The 13914-nt window shown below is 40.2% G+C and overlaps 1 protein-coding gene across 1 annotated transcript; it reads right to left on the bottom strand.

The window, feature by feature from the left end:
- Positions 1-748: 748 nt before the first annotated feature.
- LOC121800948 lies at positions 749-12454 on the bottom strand. Its single transcript, XM_042200436.1, has 5 exons — positions 11773-12454; positions 2624-2979; positions 1886-2576; positions 1678-1830; positions 749-1218 (listed from the first exon to the last, which is right to left on the bottom strand). The coding sequence occupies exons 1-5, from the start codon at positions 12452-12454 to the stop codon at positions 749-751; spliced, it is 2352 nt and encodes a 783-aa protein (XP_042056370.1).
- Positions 12455-13914: the final 1460 nt, after the last annotated feature.

Here is a 13914-nt window from a genome sequence, read left to right as displayed (position 1 = left end):
CTTTTGCAGCTGCAATTTCCTTTCTTCAGCACATGACTCAGCATTCAGATTCATCTTTTTGATGGCCCAGAAGGCTTGATGCTCGATTCCCACAGGTAAATGACACATTTTCCCGAAAGCCAGACGGTAAGGGGACATTCCGATAGGCGTCTTAAAGGCAGTTTTGTACGCCCAGAGCGCGTCCTCCAGTCGACGGTTCCAATCCTTCCTTGTGGGGTTTACCGTCTTTTCCAAAATCGCCTTGATCTCCCGGTTAGACACCTCAGCTTGGCCATTTGATTGGGGATGGTAAGGCGTGGACAGTCAGTGGTGGACGCCGTATCTTCTCATTAAAGCTTCAATGGTCCGGTTGACGAAGTGAGTTCCTTGATCAGAGATGATGCTCGTGGTACCCCGTACCGGGTAAAGATATTTGATTTTAAAATCTTTGCCACCTCCTTGGACTCAAACGTCCTTGTCGCCTTAGCCTCTATCCACTTGGACACGTAGTCCACTACCACTAGAATATAAAGATTCCCTCCCGATGATGGGAAGGGTCCCATGAAATCCATCCCCCATACATCGAAGATTTCGCACACTATTACGGGGATCTGTGGCATCTCATCTCTCGCAGAAAACCCTCCAGTCAGCTGGCATTGGGGGCATCTCTTGCAAAATTCATAGGCGTCTTTATGAAGGGAGGGCAAATAGAACCCGTTGTCAAGCACTTTTCTCACTGTCTTCTTCGGACCGAAATGACCGCCACAAGCTAGCGTGTGGCAGTGGACCAATACGTCCTCTTGTTCCCAATCTGGTATGCAGGGTCGGATGACTTGATCAGCTCCCATCTTCCACATATAAGGATCGTCCCAGTAGAAATAGCGGGAGTCGCACTTGAGTTTCTGGGCAGCTCGCCCGTCACCAGATAGTTGGCCATGTCAGCGAACCATGGCTCCATCTGCCTGTGGATCTCTCTCCTTTGCTCAATTTGATTTATCCTCTCAACTTGGTTAATAGACTGCAGACTGGACGTTGACTTGATCAGGTACAAGTGCTCTTCAGGGAAGGCGTCAGAAATGGCTTCTCCATTGTCTTCTTGTATGATTCGGCTTAAATGATCAGCCACTCTATTCACACTGCCCTTCTTGTCGACTGCCTCCCAGTCAAACTCTTGTAGCAGGAGTACCCACCTGATCAAGCGCAGCTTTGACTCTTTCTTAGCCAGGAGGTATTTGATCGCTACGTGATCGGTATAGACAATCACTTTCTAGCCCAGCAGATAGGGTCTGAACTTCTCGAAGGCATAGACTTCCGACAGCATCTCCTTCTCTGTCGTATCATAATTCTTCTGCGCTTGATTGAGAGTCTTTGAAGCTTAGAAGATAACATAGCTTTTCCCATCGATTCTTTGACCCAGAACCGCCCCTACTGCGTAATCACTTGCATCGCACATCACCTCGAAGGGGCGACTCCAGTCGGGGGCGTGGATGATCGGAGAACTGATCAGTCTGTCCTTCAATAGCTGGAAAGCGGCCTTGCAGGCATCGGAAAACTTGAACTCCACATCATTCTAGAGCAGCCTCGTCAAGGACTGGGCTATCTTCGCAAAATCTTTGATAAATCGTCTGTAAAAGCCCGCATGACCCAAGAAGGCCCAAATCTCCTTTTAATTTGTCGGGTACGGGAGCTTCGCTATGCCTGCCACCTTGGCTTGATCCACTTCGATCCCTCTGCTTGACACGACGTGGCCCAGGACAATGCCTTCGGTAACCATGAAATGGCATTTCTCAAAGTTTAACACAAAGTCTTTCTCCCGGAACCTCTCCAGCACTCTGTTTAGGCCATGTAGCCCTTGATCAAATGTGTCCCCATAGACGGTAAAATCGTCAATGAAAGATCTCTATACAATCCTCCAACAAAACAGAGAAGATGCTCATCATGCATCTTTGGAAGGTGCCTGGGGCATTGCAGAGGCCAAATGACATTCTTCTGTAGGCGTAGGTGCCAAAAGGGCAGGTGAAAGTGGTCTTCTCTTGGTCCTCTGGATTCACCGCGATCTGGAAATAGCCACTGTACCCATTGAGGAAACTGAAGTATTGTTTCCTGGCTAACTTCTCAAACATCTGGTCAATGAATGAAAACGGGAAATGATCTTTCTTTGTGGCCGCATTCAGCTTCCTGTAATCAATACACATCCTCCACCCAGTGACTGGCCGTGTCGGAATCAGCTCATTCTTCTCGTTCTTTACAACTTGGATTCCGCCCTTCTTTGGCACCATATGTACTGGACTGACCCAGTTGCTATCCGGGATGGAGTAGATGATTCCTATGTAGACCAGCTTGACTATCTCCTTGAGTACCTCTTCCCTCATGTTGGGGTTGAGTTTACGCTGCTGGTCACGATGGGGTTTAGCTCTTTCTTCCAATCTGATATTGTGCATGCATAAATCTGGGTTGATGCCTACCAGATCTGTCAACTTCCACCATATGGCCTTCTGATTGCACCTCAGTACTTCTAGCAATTTGTCTTCCTGCCCCTGGGTCAGCTGGCTGTTGATGATAATTGGCAGTGTCTCATTCTCCCCCAGGTAGGCGTACTTCAATGTGCGGGAAGTGGCTTCAATTCCTTAGCGGGTGTGGGTACTTCAGTAGGCAGGGGGTTTTCTTCCGTTTCTTTTCTCAGCTGACCGCCTTGATCAGGCAGCTTCTCGAGGCTAGACACTTGAGCGATCTTGCTTGACCCAGCTGGTCGCGGTCGCTCGCAGAAGTGCATCACCGCTTTCGCGATGGCTTGATCATCCATCTTTCCCACGTTGATTGCCTCATACCAGTCTGTGATTTCCTTCTCAACTTCCTCGTCCGCGGCGGAGTTTGTGAACTGCCTTTGTAGGAACTCCTCCTCCAGATACTCCTGTACCAGCGGCTCAGTCACATCCATTGAATACATGTTTTCACTATCTGCTGGCCTCTTCATTGCTTCTTCTGTTAGGGTTAAGTATACTGAAAGGCATGTTTCGAGAAAATTCGCACGAATAGGAATCTTGCTTGTATACGGAAAAACTCTACGATCCACTTTTAACCCGATTCAGTATTATTTGAGCAGTTTGCACGAATAGAATCATTATATTATTACATTGTGTTTACTTTTGAGTTTATAAGATGTTTATAAACATTTAAATGCATAAGAAGTAAACAAAGCCTAAGTCTTTTGCTTAGTAGACTGGTTGTGGGCGTCGTCCACTTTAAGGTAACTACAGCCGGTTCTATGCAATGCTTTGCAAAAGAAAAAGAAGAATTTCACAACCTAGATAGGCTTTGGCTACCTATCGTGAAAGGTTGCAATGTCAGTCCGATTATTTCTAAGCCTTATTGAAATAAGATGACGTTGGTGTGGTATAGCACTAAATGGATCTATCTACTGAAAGACGAGGTCTTGATAAATATTTATTTCTTAATCAATGTACGTTAGCAATGAGCATACGATATTGAGTATCTACTACTTTGACTTACCAAAGGTGCGGTTTTTCGTCACCCAACGATCCAGGTATATTGGGTAGTGGTGATCATTATCTAGCGGTGCTAGGATTGCTATTATGTTGAATCGTGCACGAGGTGAGTCTCGTTTGATAATGTCCTCAAGAGGAGCTTGAACAATGTTTTATTATTCGGAAACTGGCCAGTTGGAATTTAATTATTCCATGAATAATAAATAAGTATTTCTTGCTAAGTCCACTCTTGGAATTAATAAGATGTAAATTAATTAAGTCCATAGCAGACTTTAATTAATTAATGGACATTTCTATCTTAAGCGCGGGAAATAAATAATAAACAAAGTGGAAACCCGGCTTACTTGTAATTTCGGATTTGGAGAGGGAGTTCAATATTACGTCTGTAGTGGCTGCTCATAATATTCCAATATAAGCTTGTATTAAATTGTGGGTTCAATTTAATTAGTAAAAAAGCTAATTGGGGGAGCCCATATCCAAAGCCTTCCACAGATCCCTGACTGGGCCCAATTTGAACTATTATAAATAGGAGAATAAAAGAGACAGAAAGATTGATGAATTTCATTACAGAATTTTCGTCCCTCTCTCTAATTAGAAGAGGAACACATTTTTCTTCTTCTTTTCTCCTCCGTGAGAAAGTTCTGTCTTCTTTAATCGAATCCTAGTGTTTCGATAAGATCAGCCCACCCTGATTTCAGAATACAGTTCGGGACACCAGTCAGAAGATCCGTGGTCTAGTATTGAAGTTCAGCGTGGAGAAGGCGCAAGCAATCGACGATTCTTTGGAGAATCAACGAGGTAAATTGGCTAACTCTGTAGCAAGCATGTTTCAGGGATTTTTGTGCTAAAGCATGTATGAAATTCAAGTTATGAACATGATACATGTGACAATTACGCGAATAGATTTTGTCTGAATAATCTGCTAAATAGATCTGTATTATGTGATCCGTTAGAACGCACGCTTCCGCTACCAACCCCTTCAGTTGGTATCAGAGCAAGTTTTTTACTCTAATTATTTGGATTTAAATTTAGTGAAATTCATGTATGCATGCGTTAATTGATTTCGAAGCATGTTCTTGGTGTTTTGTTTAATTTTTATGCATGATAAACTCAAGAACTATCGAATCAAGGAACTTGAATTTCTCGATCGTACGAGACGTGCCATCCGTCGGCGCTCGCGCCGAGATGGATCGCACCACGCGCGATCGAGGTAGGGTAGTCGAGACTGTGGGAGCCAGGGAGCCATGATCAGGGGGCGACGTGCAAACGAGCATGGGCTCGTGCGCGCCGCTGGTTGAGATCGCACGCCCCAGACGGACATGCATCGTGTGCGACACGGAGGCTGACGCAGTAAGGCGGTTCGACCGAGAACCTACTGAGGCACCGAGACGCCAAGCCGAACCCTAGGCGGTAGGACCCGACTCTTGAGCCACTGGCCGAGAGCTGTGCGCCGTCGTGCGCAGGGCTGGCTGAGGCAGTGGGAGAATCGGGGCTCGGGAGGGCCGAGATGGGCGGTCGGGCTGGCCGAGAGTTGGGGCGTCTTTGAGCGCGCCGCTGGCCGAGAGCTTGCGCCACCCGATGTACCAGGACACCGAGAGACTGCGATACTCGTCAAGTCAGTCGGCCGAGAGCGAGCGCCCCTGCGTGATGCTGGCCGAAGACGGAAGCGACGAGCTAGCCGAGGAACCGAGCCACCCGATGGTCGAGACGACCGAGTGCAGGCGCGCCCTTACGCGCAGCAGACTGCGACGCCGTGTGCGTCGTGATCCGACGACGAACTCGTCGGATTTTCAGCGTTCATCGTTCGTGAGAACCTCGTACGATGAGATAACGATGAAGGATTATTTTAATGATTATTTAATTATTTTATTAAAAGATATCATTAAAATATTATTATTTAATGGAAATAAAATCTTTTGGGAAGATTTCCCTAGATTCTTGGATTTTATTTTGGAAAATATTCAAGATGAATTTGGAAATAAGATTTGAATATATCTTTTATGAATTTTATATATTATATGAGATTTGATTATGAATCAAATCTTGGATTAATTAGATTCTTTCCATAATAAATGGATTTATATGGATTTTATTCCTAGATGAATCCTAGTTGTATTTGGAAAATAATAATCTAATATTTATCTATATCCTATGGATTTATATGGATTTATTCCTAGATGAATCCTAGTTGGATTTAGATAATGATAATATTATTTTATTCTTATCCTATGAATTTATATAAATTTATTCATTGATAAATTCTAGATGGATTTGGATAGTGATAAAATAATATTTTATCCTTATCTTATAGATTTATATGGATTTATCCCTAGATAAATCTTAGATAGATTTGAATAATTATAATATAATATTATCTAATTCTATGGATTTATATGGATTTACTCCAAGAATAAATCCTAGATGGATTAGGATTAATATTAATATTAATTTATTTTATCCTATAGATTTGAATAGACAAATCTTAGATGGATTAAAATAAGCTTTAATCCAAGTTATCCTTATCTTTTGGATTTATATCCTAGATAGATTAGGATAAAGATAATATATAACAAAATCCTTATTTATTGGATTTAGATAAAATTATTTATCCAAAGAAATCCTAAGTAATGTATGATATATTCTAGATATCTATTATAATAGAAATAAGATTTGTATAAATCTTGGTTGATTGGATTTTATTTATCGTATGGATTATGATGGAATTATTTCTATCTAGTAATATCATAGAACGATTTAAATAATGATAATCCTATATCAACGTTATCTTGAATTGAAGGATTTGATTTTATCGAAATAAAATCTAGAATGATCCTAAGTGGACTTAGATAGTTAACACTATCTTGATAAATCCTAAATGAATTTGGATAATTATTATCCAAGATAAACATTAAATAATTGTCATTAATCATCCAGCGTGTTTAAATGCCATGCATTAAATGGATTTATCTGTTTATTTGGTGTTTATCATTGTAAGTGGATTATCTGCTTTATCTGCTTGTGTGATAATTATGCAAAAACCATATAAAATATCTAAGCGATAATTACAACAAGTGCGTTGTATATGGTCTCCATCAATTGGTCTGCAATTTATGAAGCTTTTTTCTAATATTATCGCCACCTGCTCTGTGGGGACAATAATCCTTAGAAATAGCGAGTTCATGAGGGCGGATTTCTCGAAAATAAATAGTATGAACTAGAATGTGGTTTCCAATATTATCGCCACCTGCTCTGTGGGGACAATAATCCTAAGAAACTGCGAGATTCAGAAGTTCACACAGGATTTATGAGATAGCTTGATCTTGTTAGCAGCACATGAGCATTGTTATATGAGTGTGTTGTAGAAATGAGACTCTGTAATGCTAAATTCGGTGGTCGTGCTTAGGCAACATTAGGCGGTCATGCCACTCTGTGGTCTCTGGACTATTCGTCGGTGTTGTGACCAGAAAAATTGTAAGATTTTAATGCGTATTGACTTCCTCTGGAGGGTACAAAATTTTAATTTTACAGTTGCAAGATACATAATTGTTTTGTGGTTATTTGCGATTATGTATTGAGCATGAGTATGCGATAATAAGTTTATTTGCCAAATCTTCATTATGTCATTTATATTTTGTCTGCGATCTTAAAGGTATAAACTCAAATGCCAAAATTATGTAGACTAGAAATGTAAATGGATATGATTCTCATCGCTAAAACTGGGAGTTTATACTCAATGATTCATGTCCTCCATTTCCTCGGCATAATTCCACGAAGATTGTTCGAGAATGCTTTTTGCATGTACTTGATGAGTTCTTAAGGAATACGGTCAAGCTATTTTCTTTTAAGTAGCATGACAAGTCTTGGTTATTGACGATGAAAGATGGATATCAATAGAATCTGTCTAGATGATTCGATTGGAATATCCAAATGGGACAGAATATTTTGAGGAATCGTTTGATCACTCAAATAGTTTCTGACTCAAGTCATCGCATGGAGTAATAAGAAATGACTAAAAGAAGGTTTAACCGAAAAGTAGAAAACCTTCAGAATATTAGTCGTTATATTACTGTTAGAGGAAAGTAACATGATAGATGAAGAATTCATATAGGCTGCATTTTTCCTAAGTCCTAGTTCATATGAACAAAAGACTAGATATGGAAATAGGAAAGCCTGAATTGTCATCAAAGTTTGTTTAAAGCGAGTGAAGATGCTTTGCAAGTTAGATTGACCTCTTTTAAAGAAGGACAATGACTTACATGACAATGCAACTTCTAGGTAAGAGATCTTGATGCAGTTATGTTTTGTTGCAGTGGGAGCTATTAATGCTCAATTATTGTTTTATGGTTGATGATTAAGACATCATAGTATTGAAACAATATAGATGCAACAAGATTGAGCATTAAACAACACATCAACTTCTTAAACAATGAATGATAAAAGTATTTATGGCTCTTAGTCTTAAGGACAAGAAAATACTTAGTTATTGTTCAAACTGATCTAGACTATCAAGATTTTAACAACTTGTTAAATAGCTTGAAAGTCGAGAATGTCTTTTCGATGCACTATGAGTTAGAATCATTTGATTCATAATACTTATAGAAGTGCAACGTAGAAAGACTAGCAAGTCTCAATGATTTACACCAATTAGGAGACGAGCAAAGAGTTATGATCAGTAGTGGGAGTCTAATCTCCATTAACGAATCCAAGCATTCTTTCATAGAATGGGATAGTTATGTAAGATGGAATCAAAGTCTTTCTAAGACAAGTTTGATCAAGTGATGAGTTGTACTCATGAAAATCTTATCATTAATGGGATAAACGTTAGATACAACGAGATACACCTTAAAGAAACTACCATCATCAGTACCTTCTACAAAACACAAGTTGTGGACTAGAGCGACTCTAGTCTAGCACATCTCAAGGTGTAATGTTGTTCCAAAACATGTTGGAAAGGTATCCAAGTAATTGGATTTGAGTACTGAGGTATGTTTTAAGGTTGTCCCAAATGATGTAAGATTATTAGTTCTGTAATCTTCAAAGATAGAATTCTTGTATGAAGATCAAGAAATGAACTAAAAGCCTAACAGCGTGATAACTCTCAGTACAGAGAGAGATATCGAATTTACCACGTTACCAAAGACTAATACCATTAAAAGCTTATGCACTAATAAAATCAACTTCAACACCTAAGATTGTTAGAACCATGTCGTAGTGAGAGCGTTCCTAGGAACACAACAAGTTCATGGGTCTAAGAGTGTCGCAAGACTCGGTCTTGGATTAACTTGAACATATTCCCTTTAACTACAATGTAGAATTGATTCATTTGGATATTCATCCTAGGAAAGGTGATAGATTCCAAACTACAATCTTAAATAGACAACATGTTTTACAAGACTTGCAATACTACCTACAGATTGTGTCAGTCAGTGGGAGCTAGTACATTTGCAAGTGTAAATGTGGATCTCAAATGGCTAGACAATAACAATGGGCTATGCCCAAAGAGAAATATCATCTTCTCGCTGTCGTTGTGCCAAGATTTGTTCGATCCTATTGTCTATCAGCACTTACATAATTAGAATGTATGTATCATGATTGTCAAGACAACTTTCTATTAATAGAAGTCTTGAAGAAATCATCTACATGGAACATCCTAATAGGTATGTAATAGAGGGCAATAAACACATGATTGGAAGCTTATGAAGACCTTTGTGGTCTTAGGTAAGCATCTAAATCAGAGATAAGTGTTTTGTCGAGATTGTCAAATGTTTGGAATTTGACATGTGCTCTTTAAGTGTGTAGTATGCACAAGGAAGTTGAAAGTGCATTAAATATGGTATTATTGGTACTCTACGATGATGAAATCTATAAAAGTTGCAAACAACTAAGATTTACATCTAGCGTAGGAAACTGTTTGTCTACCCAGTTTAAGATAAAGGATTTAAGAGAAACTAATTACATTCTAAGCATCTAAGTCTTTAAGATTGCTAGAAAGAATGTAGAGATTCTCTTAGGAATCCTATATCTACACATAGCTTGGAACATTTTAGCATTAGAATTTCCATGCAAATGTTTTTACCTTTCAAGATGGAATTGTCTTGTCTCTAGTCAAGTGTCGTTTGTCGCTTAGTGAGAACAAGAATTATGAAACTAGTTCTGCAGATAGATGTCTCATGTATGCTATGATGTGTACTAAGTTTGATATTAGTTGTACTTTTGCATAGCAAGTATATATCATATTAACCATGGCAAAGGACTTTGATTGAGGTAATGAATATACCATAGTACTTGAGAAAGACTAATCGCTATATTCTAGTTTACCAGTCATTCATGTAATGTCCTTAGGGTTACACTGACTAAATCTTATGACTAATCAGTGATCGAGTAAGTCATCCTCAGTTTATGTGTTTACATTAGGAGTATACTCCTAGTAGCTTTAATCGTAAGTTTGAGTATGCCTATGAGTATTTTTACGCTAGCAAAGGCTAACTCAAGAGGAACACGAGATCATAAGCTAAGCAACCACATAGAGAGATGAAATTAATTAAAGATCAAGTACGCAGCAAAGACATAGTGACGCAAAATATATTATCAGAGAACAACCAAGCAGATTTTTCACAGAAAAATGCCTTTGTGGCAACATGTTTCAAACATGATATGAAATGAATGGTAGTTCGATATATCTAGCTCCAATACCTGCTTTGTGTATAAGTGGAAGAGTTTTTGGCAGTGGGTATACTCGAAAACATGTTTTGAGTATAAGTGGGAGATTGTTAGGGTTTAGTATACTGAGAGGCATGTTTCGAGCAAATTCGCACGAATAGGAATCTTGCTTGTATACGGAAAAACTCTACAATACACTTTTAACCCGATTCAGTATTATTCGAGCAGTTTGCATGAATAGAATCAGTATATTATTACATTGTGTTTACTTTTGCATTTATAAGATGTTTTATAAACATTTAAATGCATAAGAAGTAAACAAAGCCTAAGTCTTTTGCTTAGTAGACTGGTTGTGGGCGTCGTCCACTTTAAGGTAACTACAGTCGGTTCTATGCAATGCTTTGCAAAAGAAAAAGAAGAATTTCACAACCTAGATAGGCTTTGGCTACCTATCGTGAAAGGTTGCAATGTCAGTCCGATTATTTCTAAGCCTTATTGAAATAAAATGACGTTGGTGTGGTTTAGCACTGAATGGATCTAACAGCAAGACGTGTCTTTATGCTATCTACTGAAAGACGAGGTCTTGATAAATATTTATTTCTTAATCAATGTACGTTAGCATTGAGCATACGATATTGAGTATCTACTACTTTGACTTACCAAAGGTGCGGGTTTTTCGTCACCCAACGATCCAGGTATATTGGGTAGTGGTGATCATTATCTAGCGGTGCTAGGATTGCTATTATGTTGAATCGTGCGCGAGGTGAGTCTCGTTTGATAATGTCCTTAAGAGGAGCTTGAACAATGTTTTATTATTCGGAAACTGGCCAGTTGGAATTTAATTATTCCATGATTAATAAATAAGTGTTTCTTGCTAAGTCCACTCTTGGAATTAATAAGATGTAAATTAATTAAGTCCAAAGCAGACTTTAATTAATTAATGGACATTTCTATCTTAAGCGCGGGAAATAAATAATAAACAAAGTGGAAACCCGGATTACTTGTAATTTCGGATTTGGAGAGGAAGTTCAATATTACGTCTGTAGTGACTGCTAGTAATATTCAAATATAAGCTTGTATTAAATTGTGGGTTCAATTTAATTAGTAAAAAGCTAATTGGGGGAGCCCATATCCAAAGCCTTCCATAGATCCCTGACTGGGCCCAATTTGAACTATTATAAATAGGAGAATAAAAGAGACAGAAAGATTGATGAATTTCATTACAGAATTTTCGTCCCTCTCTCTAATTAGAAGAGGAACGAATTTTTCTTCTTCTTTTCTCCTCCGTGAGAATGTTCTGTCTGCTTTATTCGAGTCCTAGTATTTCGATAAGATCAGCCCACCCTGATTTCGGAATACAGTTCGGGACACCAGTCAGAAGATCTGTGGTCTAGTATTGAAGATCATCGTGGAGAAGGCTCAAGCAATCGACAATTCTTTGGAGAATCAACGAGGTAAATTGGCTAACTCCGTAGCAAGCATGTTTTAGGGATTTTTGTGCTAAAGCATGTATGGAATTCAAGTTATGAGCATGATACATGTGACAATTACGCGAATAGATTTTGTCTGAATAATCTGCTAAATAGATCCGTATTATGTGATCCGTTAGAACGCACGCTTCCGCTACCAACCCCTTCATCGTCAATGTTGAACGTGAATTGCTCTCCATTGAAATCCAAACTGATCGTCCCATTACGGACGTCTATTATAGTACTTGCCGTAGACATGAACAGTCTTCCCGGTAGAACTCTGCTGGACTCCTTCGCTGCTGGCTCTGTCATCTTGATGACGAAGAAGTCGGCTGGGTACAGAAAGTTGTTCACCTTCACTATTACATCTTCAAGAATCCCCTCCGGGTGAATGCAAAATTTGTTGGCCAGTCGTACATCGACGAGGTTGGCCTCTCCCAGCTTTTTGTAGATAGCATACGACAGAACATTGATGGATGCCCCTAAATCGCACATTGCGTGCTCCACTAGAATATCTCCGATCGAAATTAGGAGTGTGAACATCCTTGGGTCGGTCTTCTTTGATGGGAGGTCACTATGCTTGATCACTACAGAGACATTTTCATCTGTAATCATTCTCCCTTCTTCATTGACCTTCTCCGCCAGGTAGTACTTTATAAATTTGCTGATTGGGGGCATCTTTAATGCCGTCAAGAGTGGCACCTTGACTTCCACGACTTTAAATAGACTGGCCACATCGATCATGGCGTCTTTCTTCCTGGTGATCATTCCACGATATGGGTAGGGCTTGACCTTCTCAGCTTCTTCTCCTTGATTTTCTCCTGAGGTCTCGCCGCCCATTTTCGCTTTCCCTTTGTCTCTCCCTTTGGCTTGATTAGTGGAGCTGGACTCTCCTTCTTCTTCGTGGCTTGGTCCATGCTTAGATAATGGTGTTACCGCAGGTGGGCTGGGGCTCTAGTATACCTTCCCTAACCTCAGGGAGACTTCACTAATGTTCTCGCGCCCAGGCTGCTGCACCGTGGCAAGGATTTTCCCCTCGTTGTCTCTCAGCTCTCCCAGCGACATGACAACTTGAGATAACTGCTTTGTAAGCATGTCCAGCGCTGCCCTCTGCTCCTTCTAAGCCTCCTGAATCTCACGCATCACATCATTAGGATGGTGCGGAACCATCATTTCTGCCGAACCTTCATTGGGGTGCATGTTACATCTTTGATTCGAAGGTCCTCCACCATGGCTAGGCTGAGGGTAGTCTGACGCCCCGTAGTGGTCTGGTTGATACTGGGACTGATGGTATTGTTGGTACCCTGGGTGCTGTTGATTTCCCCTCTGATGTGGCGGAACATAGCTCACCACTTGATTGTTCGGTTACCTCCCGGAGCTGCTTGACTGGGGGCCTTGATGTCTGCCTGACCAATTGGGCTGCCCTCCACTGGACCAGTTACCCTGGTGACCGCTTGACCAATTACCTTGTGGTCCATCTGACCAGTTCGCTTGACCACCCTGCTGATAGGGCCTATTTCATGCATCGGTGTATGGGTGAAATACATGCTACTTGATCAGTTTATCGCGCAAAACAAGTGTTAAATGTGCAGAATTACCACTTGACCAAGGCTTCAAGGCCGACCTGATCAAGTGTTGAGGAAAGCTATTACTTGACTTAGGAATAAAATCTAACACTAGACCTAGGAAACAAAGAACAACATGCAAACATCAAACATCCTCGTAGCTTCAATATCTCAAACGAACTTCCTTGACCTAGAAAACGATTTCCTAATCTAACTAAACAGAAAGTAACATGCAGTGGGGACCATCTTCCAGAAACAGCAAAGTACGGATGAAAAGCTACAAATAACAAACTATGAATTTAACTAACAACAACCTGCATCTCGTTACCTGATTTAAACGCGAACATGGATAAACAGAGTAATAATCCATATTCATAAAGAGCATATATATTCGGACGTCGGAAACTGACTATTAATCGGAAGCCAACAGATCTACTTCTACTAGACGAAGTAAACAGTACAAAGAAATGAAACATCAAATTCATGCACAATCAACCAACTCTGCTTCAAATCCACACGTCGGACGCTTAATCCACTCCGGATCCAAGCAATCCGAGCCCAACTACAACTAAAATCAACCCCGTAAACTCCGATTCAACAAATCTGCTCCAATCAACGACATTCCGACCACGATTCTATCTCAACTCAACAAATCAAATGCTGAAAACATCCATTCAAGCAAAAAACTATAAACTCAAAAACGAACACCTTCCATACTTCGAAATCAACATCATC

Source organism: Salvia splendens, chromosome 4 (assembly GCF_004379255.2).
Source record: "Salvia splendens isolate huo1 chromosome 4, SspV2, whole genome shotgun sequence".
Taxonomy (NCBI): domain Eukaryota; kingdom Viridiplantae; phylum Streptophyta; class Magnoliopsida; order Lamiales; family Lamiaceae; genus Salvia; species Salvia splendens.
This window is presented reverse-complemented; position numbering and strand designations above follow the sequence as displayed.

What these genes read in the sequence shown, in the direction of transcription:
- LOC121800948 (XM_042200436.1), bottom strand. Translation starts at nt 12,454, where the DNA reads ATGGGCGGCGAGACCTCAGGAGAAAATCAAGGAGAAGAAGCTGAGAAG. An exon ending in CATTGACGATGAAGGGGTTG is followed by an intron (nt 2,980 to 11,772) that starts GTAGCGGAAGCG and finishes CATGCCTTTCAG; the next exon opens with TATACTTAACCCTAACAGAA. An exon ending in GGATCAAGCCAAGGTGGCAG is followed by an intron (nt 1,219 to 1,677) that starts GCATAGCGAAGC and finishes CCGATCACGTAG; the next exon opens with CGATCAAATACCTCCTGGCT.